The 21,007-nt window shown below is 36.8% G+C and overlaps 3 protein-coding genes and 1 pseudogene across 3 annotated transcripts; 1 reads left to right on the plus strand and 3 right to left on the minus strand.

Annotated features, from left to right (window-relative positions):
* Nucleotides 1-230: 230 nt before the first annotated feature.
* On the minus strand, nt 231-1,538 carry LOC132107692 (gastrula zinc finger protein XlCGF7.1-like). The gene is made up of 2 exons (XM_059513847.1): nt 1,080-1,538; nt 231-1,002 (listed from the first exon to the last, which is right to left on the minus strand). Exons 1-2 carry the CDS (start codon nt 1,309-1,311, stop codon nt 236-238), a joined length of 999 nt encoding a protein of 332 aa, XP_059369830.1. The 5' UTR covers nt 1,312-1,538; the 3' UTR covers nt 231-235.
* Nucleotides 1,539-7,931: 6,393 nt separating this feature from the next.
* On the minus strand, nt 7,932-9,645 carry LOC132108348 (zinc finger protein 239-like). The gene is made up of 2 exons (XM_059515051.1): nt 9,469-9,645; nt 7,932-9,214 (listed from the first exon to the last, which is right to left on the minus strand). Exons 1-2 carry the CDS (start codon nt 9,551-9,553, stop codon nt 8,181-8,183), a joined length of 1,119 nt encoding a protein of 372 aa, XP_059371034.1. The 5' UTR covers nt 9,554-9,645; the 3' UTR covers nt 7,932-8,180.
* Nucleotides 9,646-13,529: 3,884 nt separating this feature from the next.
* Nucleotides 13,530-16,561, plus strand: LOC132108349 (ragulator complex protein LAMTOR1-like). The gene is made up of 5 exons (XM_059515052.1): nt 13,530-13,720; nt 14,647-14,789; nt 14,870-14,947; nt 15,135-15,258; nt 15,961-16,561. The coding sequence occupies exons 1-5, from the start codon at nt 13,679-13,681 to the stop codon at nt 16,051-16,053; spliced, it is 480 nt and encodes a 159-aa protein (XP_059371035.1). The 5' UTR covers nt 13,530-13,678; the 3' UTR covers nt 16,054-16,561.
* A 1,413-nt stretch (nt 16,562-17,974) lies between these two features.
* LOC132107697 (leucine-rich repeat-containing protein 51-like) lies at nt 17,975-21,007 on the minus strand (annotated as a pseudogene).

The raw sequence follows: 21,007 nt of genomic DNA on the forward strand, positions 1-21,007 counted from the left end.
ATTATACAGAGCCTAAAACTTCTTGTTGCAGAGAAATATATAAATAATATCTTCGAAAATCTTCTTTTATACAACAAAATGATCAGACGCATTGATGAAGCATTAAAGGATACAAACATAACATAACATCCCCACAGATCTATTTCACATAGTTTATTTGAGCTAATCTCATATTTACTGTATCTGAATCTCACATTATCTATTTGAAATATTGAATCTTGTAGAAAACATTTGCTCACTTCGACACAGGACAATGATTTTTAATATGAGTCACTAGATTTGATGACCGAATGAAACTCTTTCCACACTGAGTACAGTGATGATTTTTCTCTCGAGTGTGAACTCGCTCGTGTACTTTCAAATTTCCAGACACAGCGCAACTCTTGTCACAATATGAGCACTTGTAAGGTTTTTCTCCAGTGTGAATTCTTCGGTGCTGTGTCAGAATGTAAGCTCTAGTAAAGCTCTTCCCACAATCACGACACACATGATCTCTCACTTCATTATGTATTTTCTGGTGCAGTTTACAACTGTACAGGCTTTTAAAACCCTTTCCACAGAAAGTGCACACATGAGGCTTCTCATCTGAATGAACTACCAGGTGTTTTTTTAGAGTTGATGAAGAAATGAACTTTTTACCACACTGATCACAGTTAAAAGGCTTTTCTCCAGAGTGAACGTGAAGATGATTTGTGAGACCTGATGACTGAGTGAAACTCTTCCCACACTTAGTACATTGGTAAGGTTTCTCTCCAGTGTGAATTAGCTTGTGTCTGTTCAAGGTTCCAGGCTGAGTGAATCTCTTGCCACAATATGAACACTTGTGAGGTTTTTCTCCAGTGTGTATGTGTAGATGATAAGCAAGATCTATCGCTGCATTAAAACTCTTTCCACACTGAGGGCATGTGTGCAGCTGTTTGGCTTTTTTTGACAAAATGTTGATTTTACAACACACCTCCTCTTCTTTCAGCTTCATTCTTTGCCGTTTTACTTCAGTCGAGTCTAAAATAAACAAAACAAGAGTTGAAAATCAAGTGAACTTAAGCTTTGTTACATTAATGTCATGAATGGACACCGACCGGTTTGTTCCTCAGTATCTTCATGTTTTATTCTGGATGGTTCTGGATAACTCATGTCTTCAATCTCCTCTTTAATAAACTCCATCTTTGTCTGATACTTAGACCCACAGGACCAGACCTGGAGAAATCTCAAATAAGTTACTGAATTTATACAGCATGACATTAAACACACGTCTGAGCTTGCTGTGTTTAAAATATAAAGCACATCAGCCACAAGACATCCGTCACACATCCATCAATATTCACAATGGCAACTTTATTAAAAAGCTGTAAAATGCAAAGAAATACATTTTAGATATACACCATATAAACTCACTGAATAGAGTCTGATCAAATCACATTTGCACATAATAAACATTTTTTTAAATTACAGTCTAGTTAATAATCAATCAAAACATGCAAACTCTGTAAACGGTGAACATCTCTCACATGCATACTGAAAATATTCCACGACTGACCTTTATTTATGATCAATAAAAGCGTCACTTACAGCTTCTAGTGCGTTAAAATATCCAGCAACTATTCTGCGCAATGTGCGCATGCTCCATTTGTTCCTTTGCATCTTTATGGCAAACTCTTTAGTGTATTGCTGCCATCTAATGGAAAATGCTGGCATACAGTTATTTCTCTCAAAAATAGTTAGGTTTGGATGTGTCCAGAAGCATGATTCCTGGTTAACCCCCAGTTATCATATTAATGTGGTAAGACGTATATTAATGCCTGATAATACCGTGCTTTTGACTTTATTTTGATGCAAAAAAATATAGCATTTACAAAATACAAATTAGAATCAGATTTTCTAAAATCCATTACTTCAGTTACGCAGAATGATCTCTCCTGATAACACAGTGGCAAAAGACAATGAGCTGCTGAGAAGCCAATAGTTGCCCGTTTTCTCCTCATTCCTTATGGTGATCTTCTTTAAATTGGCACATTAAACACATTTCATTGTGTGTCAACAGACTGAGGCAAACTACAGTATCATCACAAGTTATATCAGTTTAACATTACGGCTCTGTTTCTGTCAGACAATGGTTTCACTAATTGTCAGATACACTTTTGTTTTTCTTTGTTGTTTTGCAAATTTTAATTGCATGCAAAAATGCTGTAACGTACAATTTTTTTTGTTACACCAATCATGTAAATTAAAATATATTAAACTAACTGATTGAATGGATATACTTTCTGACAACATTATGCTTTTTATGCATTTGAGAAGAATCACTAGAGGTTAAGAGACAGTGCGTCTTCTCTGCAGTATGAACTCACTCAGGTTTCCAGACACAGCAAAACTCTTGTCACTATATGAAGACTTGTAAGATCTTTCTCTAGCATTGTTTGATGCTGTTTCAGTTGCCCATTTTTATGTAACCGGGGGTTTTATAAAAATTAAATGGGTTATATTATTCAATAAATAAGTAATCAGACAGGGTGTGTATAAACAACAATAAACCTTCTCTTTAAATCCATTCATTTAACTGTGAAATTGTTTATGAACTATAAAGATACTATAAAACAGAAGTAGTTTTGAAACATTAATGCCTATGGTAACATCCTGTACTGTACATGATCATAAAAACTCTGATTTAAACCGCTTCACAGTTCAATTAATACAAGCTTAGACAAAAACAAGATGTTCTATAAAATAAAAATAAACCTATTTTTTGTAGCTTTTAAAGCGGAAGAGAAGCATTCAGTCAAGTTTACATTAATTAGTAATGCGAGTTCCACTTTAATAAAAAAATATATGTATATAACAAACAGAATTAATGTAATCATTTTAAAGAAAAATATGACGTTTTCCTAAAGCTTTTGGAGAAAGGGCGCAGTCATCTTGTAATACCAAGGCATGTGACGTCACTGGGTTGGTTCGCTCGGTTGGCCAGTTACGCAACAAGCATTTCTTTACTTTTGAACACACATATGTTATGTTCTTTTTTAGACTATGATTCATATGACTTTTTTCGCAAGGACTAGTTACAAATGACTTACATCTGAAAAATTCCTACTAGTATTTTTCAATGCCGCTTTGATTAATGGCAAATTAAACTTCTCGGTGGACATCTTGGCATGGATGAAAGAATATGACCTACAGCTCAACCTGGCAGAGACTGAGCTTCTTGTCCAACTGTACAGAATGAGCTCTCCATCCAGCTAGGTTCTTCTACAATTACCCCATCAACTTCGGTCAGAAATCTTGGTGTAAGCTTTGATGACCAGCTGACCTTCAAAGATCACATTGCAAAAACTGCTCGATCTTGCAGGTTTGCATTGCACAGCATCAGAAAGATCAGGCCCTTTCTAACACAACTTCTTGTCCAGGCACCTTCTTGTCATTTCTAGGCTGGACTATTGCAATGCTCTTCTGGCTGGACTTCCATCAAGCACAACCAAACCTCTACAAATTATTGATGTTCTCCATTAACACAGAAAAAGCATCCCCAAATCGTGTAACATTTCACAGCAAAACTAGTTTGAGCTAATTGCACATTTACTGTATCTGAATCTTAGCCTGGCTCCACCCTCCTACGTACTTCCGCTCAATTTCATTTCCCTTCAGTACTGTACGAGAGTCTGGTAGAACCAGGCTATCTGAATCTCACATCATTGACTAGAAATGCAGGATCTGTAGAAAATATTTGCTCACTGATTTTGATTTTTAATATGAGTCACTAGAGCTGATGACTGAGTGAAGGTCTCCCCACATGGAGTATATACAGCTTCTCTGCATTATGAACTCGCTCATGCCTTTTCAAGTCTTTAGACTGAATGTAACTCTTGTCACAGTATGAGCACTTGTAAGGTCTTATGAATGTTTTGGTGGCGGTTCAGATTGCTGGCTGTAGTAAAACTCTTTCCACAGAAAGAACACACATAAAGTTTCTCTTGTGAATGAACGGTCAGGTGGCTTTTTAGATGTGATGATCTTATAAACCCTTTACCACACCGATCACAGCTAAATGGCTTTTCACCAGAGTGAATGAGAAGATGATTTTCCAGAACTGATGCATCTGTGAAACTCTCTCCGCACCGAGTACAGTTGTGAGGCTTCTCTCCAGTGTGAACTCGCTCATGCCTTTTGAGGTTTCCAAACTGAGTGAAACTCTTGTCACAATATGAGCACTTGTGAGGTTTTTCTCCAGTGTGAATTATTTGGTGTTTTGTCAAATCACCAGTTGTAGTAAAGCTCTTCCCACACTCAAAGCACACATGATCTCTCACTACATTATGTGTTTTCTGGTGCAGTTTACAACTTCCCAGTCGTGAAAAACTCTTTCCACAGAAAGTACACATGTGATGCTTCTCGTCTGAATGAACTCTCTGGTGTTGTTTTAGAATTGATGATGAAATTAACTTTTTAACACACTGATCACAGTTAAAAGGTTTCTCTCTAGAGTGGATTCTCATGAGCTTCAATCTTGAGGTATTCTTTCTTTCTGAAACTCTTTCCACACTGTGTGCAGGATTGCAGCAGATTGGCTTTTTTTCTAGATTTTTTTATTTGACAGTGTTCCTCCTCTTCTTTCAGGTTCACTCTTAACCATTTTACTTCAGCCAAGTCTAAAATAAACAAATGTTGTGGTTAAAATCAAGTGAACTGGATCTTTGTCAGATTAATGTTTCTCAGCAGTCAGCAATGAAGAATCAAAAATGAACACCAACCGGTTTGTTCCTCAATATCCTCATGTTTTGTTCTGGATGGTTCTGGATCCCTCATGTCGTCAATCTCCTCTTTAATAAACTCAAAAGTATGTATCAGATTTCAAACTCGACTCTCCGCTGCTCTCTTCTTTTTCTTTATATAAAATTTGCGGCAGACGAGGCGCATCAAAGGCGTATTGCTGTCCTCTTCTGTCCATTTGAAGAACTCCGCCTAGAAGTTAATTTCTCTCAAAAAGACCACCAGTGATATGTAAAAAAAAAAACAGCATTTATTGTTTCATAGTCCTTGTTATCAAGAATTTATTTAAGATATAAAGATGATACTCCAGATTCCAACAGTTCAGGAAAACATGATGCTTCCTGCAATTCAATGAATAACACACTCCATCATTACATCCCTATTGAAAAAAAAACAGCATATGCTGGTTAGGTATGTTTTGATGCTGGGATCCTGGTCCTTTGCTGGTTTATGCTTGTCCTTAGCTGGTTTATGCTGGTCATGTGCTGGTTTATGCTTGTCCTTTGCTGGATTATGCTGGTCCTTTGCTCGTTTATGCTGGTCATGTGCTGGTTTATGCTTGTCCTTTGCTGGATTATGCTGGTCCTTTGCTCGTTTATGCTGGTCATGTGCTGGTTTATGCTGGTCATGTGCTGGTTTATGCTGGTCATGTGCTGGTCTATGCCAGAGACAATTTATAAGAGACATGCCACTTCCTCAATCCTCAATACAACTATATAAGGAAAACCCGTAACGGCAAAGATGGCGGTTGTGTGCACATGTCCCGCCCCTCCCGCTGGAAAGCCAATCATCTGCTTTTAACAGTCAAGCTGGGAAACATTTAAGCCCATCGTCTGGTTACACTGACGTATATGCACAGTTGAGGAACCCTTGCGCATGCGTATTAAAAGTATAACCTGTGGGGAAAAAGGTGTTTTAAACCTTATTTTGGGGCAAAGTCATCGTCAACATTTTTCAGCGATTTTTAACATTTTTTACTTGCTGTTTCTGTACATGCAGTTTTTATGTCCCGGTGACCAGTGAAAGTGCAGTTCTGACTCTATGCCCATTCATTTAGATAGGAGCCTGGTCTTGTTAGTCTGAAATAGCTGCCCGGAGGCGTTGCCAAGATGGCAGCCGAGTGGCACGACTTGCCTAAAAGGACTTTGTCTATGCTGATCCTTTGCTGGTTTATGCTGGTCAGGTGCTGGTCTATGCTGATCCTTTGCTGGTTAATGCTGGTCCTTTGCTGGTTTATGCTGGTCCTTTGCTGGTATATGCTGGTCCTTTGCTGGTTTATGCTGGTCCTTTGCTGGTTTATGCTGGTCATGTGCTGGTTTATGCTGGTCCTTTGCTGAATTATGCTGGTATATGCTGGTCGTGTGCTGGTATATGCTGGTCCTTTGCTGGTTTATGCCGGTCATGTGCTGGTTTATGCTGATCCTTTTCTGGTTTATGCTGGTCTATGCTGGTCATGTGCTGGTCTATGCTGATCCCTTGCTGGTTTATGCTGGTCTATGCTGGTCATGTGCTGGTCTATGCTGATCCCTTGCTGGTTTATGCTGGTCATGTGCTGGTCATGTGTTGGTCATGTGCTGGTCTATGCTGATCCCTTGCTGGTTTATGATGGTCATGTGCTGGTTTATGCTGATCCTTTGCTGGTCTATGCTGGTCATGTGCTGGTCTATGCTGATCCTTTGCTGGTTTATTCTGGGCATGTGCTGGTTTATGCTGGTCCTTTGCTGGTCTATGCTGGTCATGTGCTGATTTATGCTGGTCATGTGTTGGTTTATGCTGGTTCTTTTGCTAGTTTATGCTGGTCATGTGCTGGCAAAGGACCAGCATAAACCAGCATCCCAGCGTCAAAACATACCTAACCAGAATGGGAGCAGGGATGTTTCACAGTTTTGACTTCTCCACATAAGCTTCTGCTGTCTGAATGCTCGCCAACCATTGCAAGTCCTAATCACTTCTCTTCTGCTTCTTCTGGTTTAAGCTGATCTTAAACTGGTCCTGAGCTGGAGCTAGTTGCTTAAAACCAGTTAAGGACCAGGCTAATCCATTTTAAAACAGCTCATGACCAGCTATGGATCATCTTAAACCAGCAGCCATGCTTCAAAACATACCTACCCAGCATATGCAGTTTTTTTTTCAACACATGTAGGGTTTTCATGTTTCATGATGATTTTACACATATATACATAATCATTTTATATTGTAAATATTATACAGTACAGACCAAAAGTTTGGACACACCTTCTCATTCAAAGAGTTATCTTTATTTTCATGACTATGAAAATTGTAGAGTCACACTGAAGGCATCAAGGGCTATTTGACCAAGAAGGAGAGTGATGGGGTGCTGCGCCAGATGACCTTTTTAGGGGTGAGCTGGACCGCACAGAAGGCAAAAGGGCCAACAAGTGCTAAGCATCTCTCGGGGAACTCCTTCAAGACTGTTGGAAGACCATTTCAGGTGACTACCTCTTGAAGCTCATCAAGAGAATGCCAAGAGTGTGCAAAGCAGTAATCAAAGCAAAAGGTGGCTACTTTGAAGAACCTACAATATGACATATTTTCAGTTGCTTCACACTTTTTTGTTATGTATATAATTCCATATATAAATCCACATGTGTTAATTCATAGTTTTGATGCCTTCAGTGTGAATCAACCATTTTCATAGTCATGAAAATAAAGAAAAATCTTTGAATGAGAAGGTGTGTCCAAACTTTTGGTCTGTACTGTACATTATTTTTTACTTAATCTACACTGAACAATCTCTCCTGACAACAAGACTATCATCAAACGAGCTACTGTAAAGCCTACAGTTCCCTGTTTTCTCTTCATTCATTATAATGATGTCTGAGATCTTCTGTAAATATATATAGACATGTATAGTGATGAAAGGCAAATTATTAAATGTCATGGATTAATATTTACTGAGTAATATACTATTTTGTAGAGGGGATCAAAATGGCAATTTTCACCTGAGATTCAGAGCCAAGTTACAAGGGGGTAAAAATAACTTCAGAAAGATGGTAGCATCATAATGTTATGAATGTGGTGAAGCCAAGGACTTCAACAGCTGTGTTTTACATAATGTCCCTAATGTTGGACCATCTCTCCTTAACATTCATGGCACATTGATTGTCCAAGGCACTAAGCCTGTCTGAGAGAGTTTGACTAGTTTGAAGTACTATAGCCTAATGGACTAACACATCACACTTAATTAGAGAAGTCACTGAAATGTAAAATTTATTTGCATCATTATACAGCGCCTATATGCAACTTTTATGTTGCAGGGAAATGCATAAATAGATATCTAAGAAAATATTTATGCAAAAAACCTTGCATCTGTAGAAAATATTTGCTAACTCTAACACATAGAAATGCTTTTTAATATGAGTCAGTAGATCTGCTGACTTAGTGAAACTCTTTCCACACTAAGTACAGTGATATGGTTTCTCTCCAGTATGAACTCGCTTGTGTGATTTCAGGTGTCCAGACACAGTGAAACTCTTGTCACAAAATGAACACTTGTAAGGTTTTTCTCCAGTGTGAATCCTTTGGTGCTGTTTCAGATGATCAGCTCTAGTAAAGCTCTTCCCACACTCACAACACACATGATCTTTCACTCCATTGTGTGTTTTCTGATGCTGTTTACAGTGCTTCAGTTGTGAAAAACTCTTTCCACAGTAAGAACACACATGAGGCTTCTCATCTGAATGCAATGTCAGGTGTTTTTTAAGACTTGATGATGTAATAAACTTTTTACCACACTGATCACAGTTAAAAGGCTTTTCTCCAGAGTGAATGAGCAGATGATAACTGAGACTTAATGCTGCAGTAAAACCCTTTCCACACTGAATACAGTAGTATGGCTTCTCTCCAGAATGTATTATTTCATGTACTTTCAGGTTTCCAGACTGCGCAAAACTCTTGTCACAATATGAGCACTTGTGAGGTTTTTCTCCAGTGTGAATTCTTTGATGCCGTTTCAAATCCCCAGCTGTGATAAAGCTCTTCCCACACTCACAACACACATGATCTCTCACTTCATTATGTATTTTCTGATGATGTTTGTAACTGCTCAGCCATGAAAAACTCTTTTCACAGAAAGTACACACATAAAGCTTCTCATCTGAATGACTTATCATGTGGAGTTTTAGTTGTGATGATGTAATAAACTTTTTACCACACTGGTCACAGTTAAAAGGCTTTTCTCCAGAGTGAATGTGAAGATGATAACGGAGACTTGATGCTCCAGCAAAACTCTTTCCACACTGAGGGCATGTGAATGGTTTCTCTCCAGTGTGGACTCTCATGTGTTTCTTAAGGTATTCTTTGTGTTTGAAACTCTTTAGACACCTTGTGCAGGCGTGCAGCTGTTTGGCTTTTTTTCTTGAAGTTTTGATTTTACAGGGTTCCTCCTTCACTTTATTCACCTCACGTCTTTGCTGTTTTACTTCTGTCCAGCCTAAAATACACAAATGATGAAGGTAAACTCAGTGAACCTGATTTAATAGCAGAAACAAAAAGAGGTCACATATTTATCTGTGAGTATCAAGGATCAGATCTTTGATGTACCAAGGTTAAGTCTGTCATTCCTTTTTAATAAAATTAAAATGTTTTTAATAATTTATCATTCCTATCACAACCACTAAATCTTTTTGACTGAAGCTTTAGTGTTTCTTAGCAATCAGTAATGAAGAATCATGCATGAACACCAACCTGTTTGTTCCTCAGTATCTTCATGTTTTATTCTGGATGGTTCTGGATCACTCATGTCTTCAATCTCCTCTTTAATAAACTCCATCTTTACCACAGTATGTCACAGACTCCAGCTGCACCTGGAGTTTGTTCTTCTCTTGTAGGATTATGTGGATATTTCTCACCTTTTTAACCCAGTTAAAGCACAAGCCCCGCCCACCACAGATTCTAAAGATTTCATTGGTTGTATCAATCACAGAGATCTCCAACATAACACTGAAACAAATCCAGTACAAACCTTAAGGGTTTATTTTTTTATCAAATCAATCAAAAACAATTTCCCAACTCAAATATATTTTATTTCTGAAGAAAGACCATTTTTTGACAGGTGACTGAGTGATTGAAACAAGGCCTGCGCTTAAATAGTTCAGGAGAAAACAACCAAAACATTTTCTACATTTCTAAAACAATTTAAATTATGTATAATTGGTTTAAACAAATGGCAGATAGCCTGAATGAAATGCTATTTCATTGTAAAAAGGACGAGTGCAGGGATGATTCCTGTAGTCTTTCATAGTATTTTTAATCATGTTTAACCTGAGGGGTAAAAGGTTAAAAACACACATCAATAGGTGATTATCTCTTAAAGTGATGATCCTGTAGTTTGTCTGACAATGAAATGAGTTTAATGTGCCAATTTACAGAAGATCTCAGACATCATCAATATGAATGAGGTGAAAAAGGGAACTATTGGCTTTTCAGCAGCTCAGTTAAACAATGGTTGCACTAATTGTCAGATACACTGTTTTGTTTTTCTTTGTTGTTTTGCAAATTTTATTTCTATGCAAAAATGCAATTACTTTGACAATACAAATGTACAATTTCTTATGTCTATTAAAATAACTGATTGAATAGATAGACTTTGTGACCACATTTGGACAACATTATACTATTTATGCATTTCAGAAGAATCACTAGTTTGATGCACAGGCTTCTCTGCAGTATGAACTCACTCAGGTTTCCAGACACAACAAAACTCTTGTCACTATATGAAGACTTGTACGATCTTTCTACAGTATTGTTTGATGCTGTTTCAGTTGGCTAACGCTAGTAAAGTCCTTCCCACATGTGATCTCTCACTTCATCATATGCATTATCTGTTAAAAATATGGAGATTTTTTTATGGTTATACTTTAGTAGCATAAAAACAGCTTTATATGGTTTTTCATTTTTATGTGACCCAGGGTTTTATAAAAATTAATCGGGGCAGAGGTTATATTATTCAATTAAAGGGTTGGTTCACCTAAAAATGAAAATAATGTTATTAATAACTCACCCTCATGTTGTTCCAAACCCGTAAGACCTCCGTTCATCTTCAGAACACAGTTTAAGATATTTTAGATTTAGTCCGAGAGCTCTCAGTCCCTCCATTGAAACTGTGTGTACGGTCTACTGTCCATGTCCAGAAAGGTAAGAAAAACATCATCAAAGTAGTCCATGTGACATCAGAGGGTCAGTTAGAATATTTTGAAGCATCGAAAATACATATTGGTCCAAAAATAGCAAAAACTACTTTCAGTATTGTCTTCTCTTCTGGGTCTGTTGTGAGCGAGTTCAACACACTGCAGTTTAGTGATATCCAGTTCGCAAACGAATCACTCGATGTAACCAATTCGATTTGGTGAACTGGTTCAAAAAGATCCGTTTACATCTAATGATTCGTTCGCGAACCGGATATGACAAACTGCTTTGTTTTGAACTCTCGCGTATTGGAGACGCGAACCGTTTAAAACGATTAATTAATTATTTAAAAAATATTTTGCTATTTGGGTGAACTAACCCTTTAACAAGGATCAATAATGAACACCAATCTGTTTGTTCCTCGGTATCTACATGTTTTATTCTGGATGGTTCTGGATCACTCATGTCTTCAATCTCCTCATTAATAAACTAATTGTTTAATAGCATGAATGAGATTTCAACATTCAACTCTCTTCTTCTCTCTTCTGATTTCTTCTTCTTCATAAAGACTAGACGCATGCATCATAGGCGTATTGCTGCTCTCTTCAGTAAATCGAAGATCTCTGCCTAGAAGTTAAATTCTCTCATAAAATCCAGTGATGTGTACAATTTTTACAAAGAGCCTTTGTTTCATAGTCCTTGTTATTAAGAATTTATTTAAGAGATAAAGATGATATTCCAGATTTCAACAGTTCTTGCAGTTCGATGAATAACACACTCCATTATTACATATTTCATAAGCATCTGCTGTCTGAATCTTTTCCAGCCCTGGTCAACTCTCTTCTGCTTCTGCTCATCTACTTTTTTCTCTCTTGTATATTTATTGCAAACTCAAAAACACTTTAGTGCATTGCTGCCACCGTCTGGAAAATCCTAATAAAACACACATAGCCCTGTTGAAAAAAACGCTGGTTAGGTATGTTTTGAAGCATGACTGCTGGTTTAAGCTGGTTTAAGACAGTCATATAATGGCCCTAAACTGGTCCTGAGCAGGAGCTAGTTGCTTAAAACCATTTTAGGACCTTTAATAATGTTTTGAAAAACTATTATTAATTATTATTAAAATTATCAACCTTTAATTTCAATTATGCTATATATATATATATATATATATATATATATATATATATATATATATATATATATATATATATATATATATATAACTGGTTTAAATGAAAACAGCAGACGGACTGAATGAAAATACTATTTCTTTCTATTTACTTTCAGTTTCTGTCTTTAACAGTACTTCTTAGCATGTTGGCTACTTTAACCTGATGTAAAAGATTAAAGGTGATTATCTCTTAAAGTGATGATCCTGTAGTCTGTCTCACAATTAAATAAGCTTAACGTGCCAATTTACAGAAGATCTCAGACATCATCATAATGAATGAGGAGAAAACGGGGAACTATTGGCTTTTCAGCAGCTCGGTTAAATGTTACGGCTCCGTTTCGTCAGACTTTAGTTTCGCTAATTTTCAGCTGACACCGTTTTGTTTTTCTTTGTTGATTTCCACTGTTCTTATAATACTACAGTAATGTTGCAATAACTTTGACAATATAAAGAACTGACACCAGATATTTTTATTCTTTTTTCCTGGGGGTAAAATTATAATTTAAGTGCATTTTTTCTTATTTTGCATATTGCATATATAAAAAAACAAACAAACTTGCATTAACATTTGTATTAAGATTACTTTTCTTACCCCACTCGCAGATAATTGTTCTTGTTAAAATTTACTTAATTTTGATTCCAAAATACCCAATTGACATATCTTCCATTCTGAAAAGCAAAAATCCCTCATTTCAGGGTTAACACTCAGAGTTTCCACTGAACCGCCTTTCTGAAACAGGGTCTCTGATGGTAGGTTGTCTCCTGTAGGATGATGTAAATATTTCTAGCATTTACTGGTAAACCGTTGAGCCATGAAAAGCTGGACAAACTGGGAAAATCTCTTGCATGCAAACTATAAATATATGGCACATTACACTACACACATGGGTTTTTTTATGTCTGTTTCACACATAATCTGACTGTGGTGTGTATACAGTGTGTATTTGTTACACACTTATGTTAAAAGATCAGAGGCTAATTATTAAGTAAACTTTGTAAAATGAAGTCTGCTGTGTTTCAGTCAACACCTGGCTTTTTGGCTAGGTTTAAAACATGAAAAAATGCACTTTAAGATAAACAAAGCAACATTTTAAGCAACTTTTTAAAGTGTTTTTTAAAGCAACATGCCAACTCTTTAAATTCTTCTACAAATTTTGCAATTGTTTGAAACAACATCCTATAAAATGACCATAAAAACAACTTTACAGTCAAGCTTATAGAAAAACAAGTCGTTCTAGAAAATGCCAACCCTCATTTCAGCTTAAAAATATCTGTAGACTGACTGGCTGAATAGAAAATAAAAACTCATTCTCATCTGACAGTAGATGATGCTTAAAAAAAGCAATAAAACTAACAAAACAGCAGTTACTTATGGTTAAAGCAACGCCTCAGCTCATTCAAATAATAAACGGGCGGAACTGACGTGATAGCGTATGACGAGAAGACGGAAGTCACGTGACCTAACTGGGAATTCTGTCATGTGATGGTACCGTTTGCAGCGACGCGCTTTACAGTCAACAGACGAGAAAAACGAAAAAGCGCTTCAGAGACGAAAAGCTCCCACAGAGAAGAGGTTAAACCTGCTTGACGGCGGTCATGGGGTGCTGTTTCAGCAGCGATAGCGAAACATCGGAGCAGGTACATCAGATTTAATCAATATACACCCAACCAGCTATAAAATACAGCTGAATGTGCGGTTTGTGTTCCTGTAATCAGAATAAACACACGATTAATATTGGTGTGTGTGTGTGCGCGCGCGCGCGCGCGTGTGTGTAATTTCTCAAGAACAGGCCAGTACTGAGTGTGTTTCAAGACTGAAACAAACTTACTTTGCATAGTTTCATTTAAGTACGGTATTTGTTTCATCAGAATAACAGGTTTAAGGCTGATTTCACATGAGACATGTCATAATGGATCAGATGTGTCAGATCTGATGTGCAGAGAAATTATACACACACTTAGACCACATTGAAAATCTGTGATTTATGAGTTTGCTCTGTTTAAAACGACAACCAAAAAAAAGCCAATGCAAATAAATTCAAAATTAAAATTTCTAAACATTTTCACATTGTAATGCTTACTGTATTATATTTTATTATCTATTTTATATAAGCAGTGTAAAACTTTTATTATTATTATTGTTCTCAGTCCTCTATGTTTTTATTTTACTTGTGCTCTATCTTATAGACTTGATTTTAATAAATTAATTTAATCAAATATATATCTCCAACTAAAATCCTTATAGATAAATCACAAAATGGAAATGTGTTCTTCTTATGAATCACTTTTAAACATGGTTCAAGTTTGTTTGTATGATGTAAGAAGTCATTTAGCAGATTAAGTTATTTTTTTGGATATTTATGACCGGTTCAGTTCAGCTTGAAACATGTTCATTTAAAATGTAATAATTTTCAGACTTCACTTAGGACATGTGGCACAGACAAATAGCTCTTTAGTAATTGTTTTAGTCCACTATTGCCTGCTCAAAACAGTGAACCGCTGGTTTTACAGAAGGTGCGATGATCTTGTTTTTGTCTAAGCCTCTTTTTGGCTCTTTTTTGCAGAACGAAGAGGTGAAGCCATTGATTCCCGACCCAAACTTAGACAGAAAACCCACCAATGGCTCGGAGCGAAACGCAGACAGCCTGCCGTCCAACCGTACAGATGAACAGGCCCTGCTCACGACCATCCTGCAGCGGACCGCTCTGTACGACACACATGTTCGCTTTCTTCTCTAGTCTGGGCTGTGGGTAGATTTTAACTCCTTTTTCTTTCCTTGTTGGTTAGGAACATAATCGATGTGTCGGCTGTTGATTCTCAAGGCATGGAGCAACATGAATACATGGACAGAGCCAGACAGTACAGGTGCGTCACACTGCTGAAATGCCATTGATATGAACTGTAGACACGACTGGATGTATGTTATTGTGACCACGTGTGGGACGTCATAACCATGCATCACTAGAAGTGTGATATGTCAGCTTTTTTGAGCTGATGAAGATTGCACATAGGTTGTGTTTATGCTGAATCATCATGTGTGTTTGTGTTAAAGCACCAAACTGGAGGTGTTGAGCAGAACGCTGTCTCAAAAGAAGCCTGTTCCTCTCCCGTCACTGACCAGTCAACCTCACCAGGTGCTCGCCGCTGACCTGGTCCCCCACGCAGATGTACAGCAGGTCAGACTCTGTTATTAAATAACCATCTCAGTGTAGATTAGACATGCCAAGGCCTGGTGTGGAAATTATTAGTGATTGATCACCGAACAGAACAATTAACATGCAATACATAAATAAGCTAATGCAATTTATTTGTAGCAGTTAAAATGTATGCATGTATGCTATAAACAGCTGTTTTTATTTAAAAACACATGTATAAATCTATATATACGCTACTGTTATTAAGTTTGAGGTTCATTGGGATTTTTTTAATTTATTTATATTTTGGAAAGATGGTGTTATCCAAGGATGCATTTAGGACTGTATAAACAATAATGTTATGAAATTAGAGTTTAACGTAACCGTTTTCTATTTCAGTGTTCTATATTAGTGTTCTATATATTAAGAAGTTGTGCTGCTGCTTTATATATCTATTTTTTTATGTTGAATAGAACGTTCAAAAGAACAGTTTTTATTTGAAATAGAAATCTTGTTTAACATTATAAATATCTTTACTGTCCCTTTTGATCATTAAAATGCATCCTTGCTAAATAGAAGGATTAATTTATTTTGACAAGCAGTAGTGTAAAAAATGATAACATAAATTGTGCATTTTCCATTGATCAGGCTGTTGGTGATGTGATGAATATGAGTCGATTGTATCACTAGATATTATGCTATATTATTTGCCGTTTTAATTTATTGCTTTGCTTTCCCCCTCAGGTTTCTAAGATCGCTGCGTACGCCTACAGCGCCATCTCACAAATCAAAGTAGATGCCAAGGAAGAGCTAGTGGTACAGTTTGCTATACCATGATTCAAAAGCTGGACCTCCTTCCTCCCCAGTTCCACTGTTTTTCTCTCTTTCTAGCCCTTTCACTTCTCCCAAACTTCTTGAGATGCAGACACTTGTGTCTTTATTCTCTGAAGGCCCTGCAGATAAATATAATTCACCCCAAACAGAGCTCCTTGTGTAAATCCGTCATCCCAGAGGGTAGAAACATCTGATCTACTATCTTTGCTTTGACGAGATTTTCATGCATTAATCGAATCCGTTTTCACCAAAACGATTGCTTGGGTGAGATTTTGTTTAGTTTTATCCGTTCTTATTGATTCTTCTTCTCTTGGCTTTTCAGTTTCCTGCTTATTTGGAGATTGTTAAACCAAGTAGCACATCCAGACTTCTCAATTATTGTTGTACTAAAGTTAATTATATATTTTCTCTGTGTGCCTGGGTCATCTTAACACACAGGTTATGGTGGATTCTCCTGTAGTGTTCTTCAATCACTGTGGTCTAGACTTCGTTATTTCTAATTCATTCTCATAATTGGGATCCAGAGTGGGATGCATAACACTTCTGTCTTACCAGAGTAACATGCGTGTGATATCGCATTAACCCTATTTTATCATTCTTTATATAACTAATTTGCTTTCTGTGGCTAATCTGCTTGAAATTCTTTTAAACAGTTTTTCAACTGTTTCGGATGTGAGTCTATCACTTTTAACCACCCAAGAACGGAAAGCGTATGATGTCCTGCAACTTTAGACATAAATTTGTGTCATTTCCCCAAATCGTTTACCTCTATTTGCCAATAAATCATCAGGTTGGATGCCATATTGAATTTTTACGCAGATGATAATAAAGCTGTGATGGACAGACTCACCTTACAGTCTTTACAATAGCACTCACCGGATACAAATCATATAATGTCACAACTTTTAAAGGGTTTCTGACTCCTGAAAGTTTTCTTGGGAAGCACAGTAGGGCAATCCATTCAATGCACTATGCTTCAGTCCCTCACAGCCTCATTTTCATTCCTGTAAAAAATTAAACATGGCACTCCTCTCACCAAGGTCTACATCACAAGCATACATAGATCATTGAGCTGTATGCAGCTTTTATGGCGGATGGTAAATATAATGGGATGTATCAGAAGTTTAATTGCTTTTAACGGAAGAGAAAGTGTTTCTCTTACCGTGCACCTTTCCTATAATCCTCAAATGGTCATGCAGTTGTAATGGAAAAGGTGACCCCCGGTTAAACTGAGCCAGAACAGCATGGCCTGTCTAACGAATAAACATAATGTCAACTCCGAATGTTTGGGATGGGGAGGCGGCTTCGAATTGGAAGTGATTCGGTTTGTAAATGATGTTTTGTGTCAATGCCTTTAATGTACAGAGTGTAAAATGATTTGAGATGAATGATTAATACGTGTGTAGAGGGAAGTGTAAACGGCTCTAGGGCGCCCCCTGGCTGCATTATGCCTTAGTCGTAAGGCTTTGCGATGTTTTTAGTCAAGCAAATGGGGTTGCTCTTACCTTGCCTGTTCCATTTTTAACATAATAAAAAAATATTATTACATTGCTTTAACTAAGTCCATAAAATGTTTTGCTGTTGTGCTGAAAAACAAGGAAAGGACTAGTGAATTAAAACAACTAGTGTTCTTTCCCGAGATGCCACACAGTATGTTTGTGTAATTATTTATTTAGATTTTATGTATTTATGCAAGCTCACAGACCAGTACGGCACTATTAGCTCTCTAGATCATGGCAAGGCACCTTTGTCTTTCTTTGAGGTTTTTAAAGGGATAAAATGCGCTGCAAATATTTAGTTTTCTGGTGCAGTGTACTAATAGTGTTCAAGTTTGTTTGTTTGTTTGTTTGTTTGTTACCTAAATGTGGAATACTACCTGATTTAGAGAGAAAACATTTCTTAGGCTAGTACCAAAAAAATTAATCTCAATATTCTGTTAAAACGGTTTTTGTTGAATGAAATTATGCATTAAAGACTTTCAAAATTAATAAAGGTGTTTTTATTTTTATTTTAGCAGACATACATTGGTGTACAGTGAGAATGCAACTCTTGATTTGCTTACTGCAATTCTCAAATAAACTCTATGCCATTTTCTAGTTAAATAAACGTTTTTCTGTTGCTTAAGATGTTTCAGCACTTACTCCTGTGGCTTCATCAACAACTAATGAAGAAACACTCTGGCTCACTGAAGTAACAGCTCTATAACTTTCTAACAGTTTTGGAGGAGCCTAGTTTATCATTAAAAGTCAGCTCACTGTGGCAGATCAATCCGTAGCTGTAACTCCACATTCATGTTTATTAGACGTATCAGGATGTCGAGTGGAGAAGGTTCAGTCCACTTTGCTGTGACTCATGGATTTGCGTGGGTTTCTGCTCCTCTGCCAAACTGAAGTCAGCTCTCGTTCCTGTTTGGTGACCGCACTGAAATCAGTCATCTTCACATGAGGAAGGGTGCTGATCAAATGTGTCCTGAGAGAGAGGCAGACAAGCATCTTGGTGAAATAATTTGCCTTATTTTGTGGTTCTATAAACAATTCTGAGCAATTCAACATTTCATGACAGAGAAATAGATAATGCTTCACATCAAGGTTCAGTTTGTTAAAGTTAGTGCACTTCTTTTTATAACATTGAAAAATAATATAAAAATAATATTTGTTTTCTCTCTAATTATAATGGACTTTTGAGATTACAGAATATAAAATAATGTAATAAAAGCTTTTAATGTAAAAAAACCGGCATGCATACATTTATAATCAGTTTTACATTTATTTTATTTTGTTTTTATTCAAAGACTGAAAACACTGAATCTGTTATTTATAAATAATATATAGGTGAATCTTGCAAAAACATTTCCATTAGACATTTTACCCCATATATATATACTGTATATATATTGAATAGCATCGTTTTCATTTTTAGTAACTAATACCAATACAACAAATAAAACCATAATATTTAAACATTTTACCATTTTTAAAGATTTTTTTGCATTGCGGTATTGAGAGTTTAATGGGAAATTACGTCTGGCATTAAAATATGCTTAAAAATTAAGTCACTTCTTTGTGCAAAATATATTGCCTCAATTGTTTCTTTTTGATTTTCAGAAGCAAGTCTGCCCTGGAAATATTCTTGTTAGATTGCAGGGCGTGCACTGAGAATGGTTTTACACATGCACATGTCATGTGCTTATCAGAACTATATGTGATTACTGTTGCTATGCACAGGACAGCAGAGGTTTGTAACCAGATCCTAACCGCAGTTTCAGCACCTGTTGTGTCAGGAACGCCACAGCACAGAGATCCACAGTGGAAAATCACCCACTTTAGACACAGCAGGACGCATTCAATGCATTTGACGTAAAGCATGTTTGTGGTGTACCGAGACAAAAATTACAAATCTGTTATTTTCTCAATTTTCTCTCTTGCTTTTGTGTTGCATGGACGAAAGTCAGTTATAAAGGGTTAGAAAGACTAGAACTGTCATTTATGGAAACCCTTCTGCTCCCTGACTTTTATCATCTACCTGACCTTTGACTGTACCTGTAGTCAGGCTCGGTCACTATGGGGTTGCTGTGGAGAGTGATGGTGTGGAGAAACGGCAACGCAGAGAGTTTATCCACTTCTGACAACTTACAAATACGGTTTCCATGCAGATACAACAAGCGCAGCTCTTTGAGTTGAGTGAGAACCTGACAGAAAGAGAGAGAAGGGTGGTTTTTTTCAAAAGAAGTTCCTCTCGTATTTCAGTAATTGCACAAATTGTTGTGCTCAGTTGAGTGCATACTGGGTGGATGTGTTGAAACTCGTTGAAGGAGAGGTCGAGCCACGCCAGACGCATGGGCTCAGCGTAAAGAACGGAGAGTGTGTCCATCAGTCCTGTCAAGTCTGAGAGGAAGTTGTTGAGTCTGAGCGTTGTGCTGAGGATCTTCTGTTCGGAGTTACACTTTAGTGGACGAGCACCTGGATTAGGCTCATCAGACAGCATGTCTACAGAAACACAGATTGTAAACAGCAATGCAATGCATTTGTTATTTGTACACATACATTTAAGAGGAAAAACAGGAGGGTAACCTGTAAATAATGACAAGTTTTTAGAATTGCATTTCAATAAAAGCAGGCAAAGAATTATATTTATATATAAAAAATGTTTCCTTTGCGTTCTGATTCAACTGTTGAATTCGTAGATATTAATTACACACACACACACACACACACACACACACACACACACACACACACACACGTATATATGTGGAAAGCTGTAAATGAAAGGTTTGCACGCCACCGGTCAACTCCGCTCGGTTCTGTAAACCGGAGGAACCGATTCATTAGAACGATCCGAATCAAAAGAACGACTCGTTTAGGTATCTGACAATTCTATCATGTTTCATTCGAAAATGTGCCTTATTTAGGAATAATAGATACGTTTCGATTGCCATTAATGTAAAAAATAAAAGGCAGAAAATTAATTCTGACATTAAAATGAAGGAGTTTAATGAGCTAAACTTTCAAATCGATAAAAGGATGAACTGTAGAAACACACCTGAAACTGTGTTGAGCTCCCTAACAAAAAATCCCTGAAAAATCCACTGGACACCCAAACATGTTCCAACCTCCGGAAAGCAAGATTAAAAACTACAAATTGAAATACGATGTAAAATTACAAAAACTAATTAATCTTGAAAAGGCAAAAAAATTATTTACATGCAATGACAATTAAAATGTAAACCCAAAATAAAGTAGTAATTTAAAAAACGTATCATGGTTAATTTTAATTGTTCTTTACCCACGGCAGGCGGACCCCAACAAAGTTACAATTGGCATCGCATAGCATTCTGGGAGATGTAGTTCGTTCGGTTTCTTTTTCGTACTTACTTCACTTTCTTTGTCTGTTTCATGATTAGACATGACTATAAGATTTATCTTTTCAAATCTCTAAAACTATACGTGGAATAAAT

The sequence above is a fragment of the Carassius carassius genome, chromosome 28 (genome assembly GCF_963082965.1).
Source record: "Carassius carassius chromosome 28, fCarCar2.1, whole genome shotgun sequence".
NCBI lineage: Eukaryota > Metazoa > Chordata > Actinopteri > Cypriniformes > Cyprinidae > Carassius > Carassius carassius.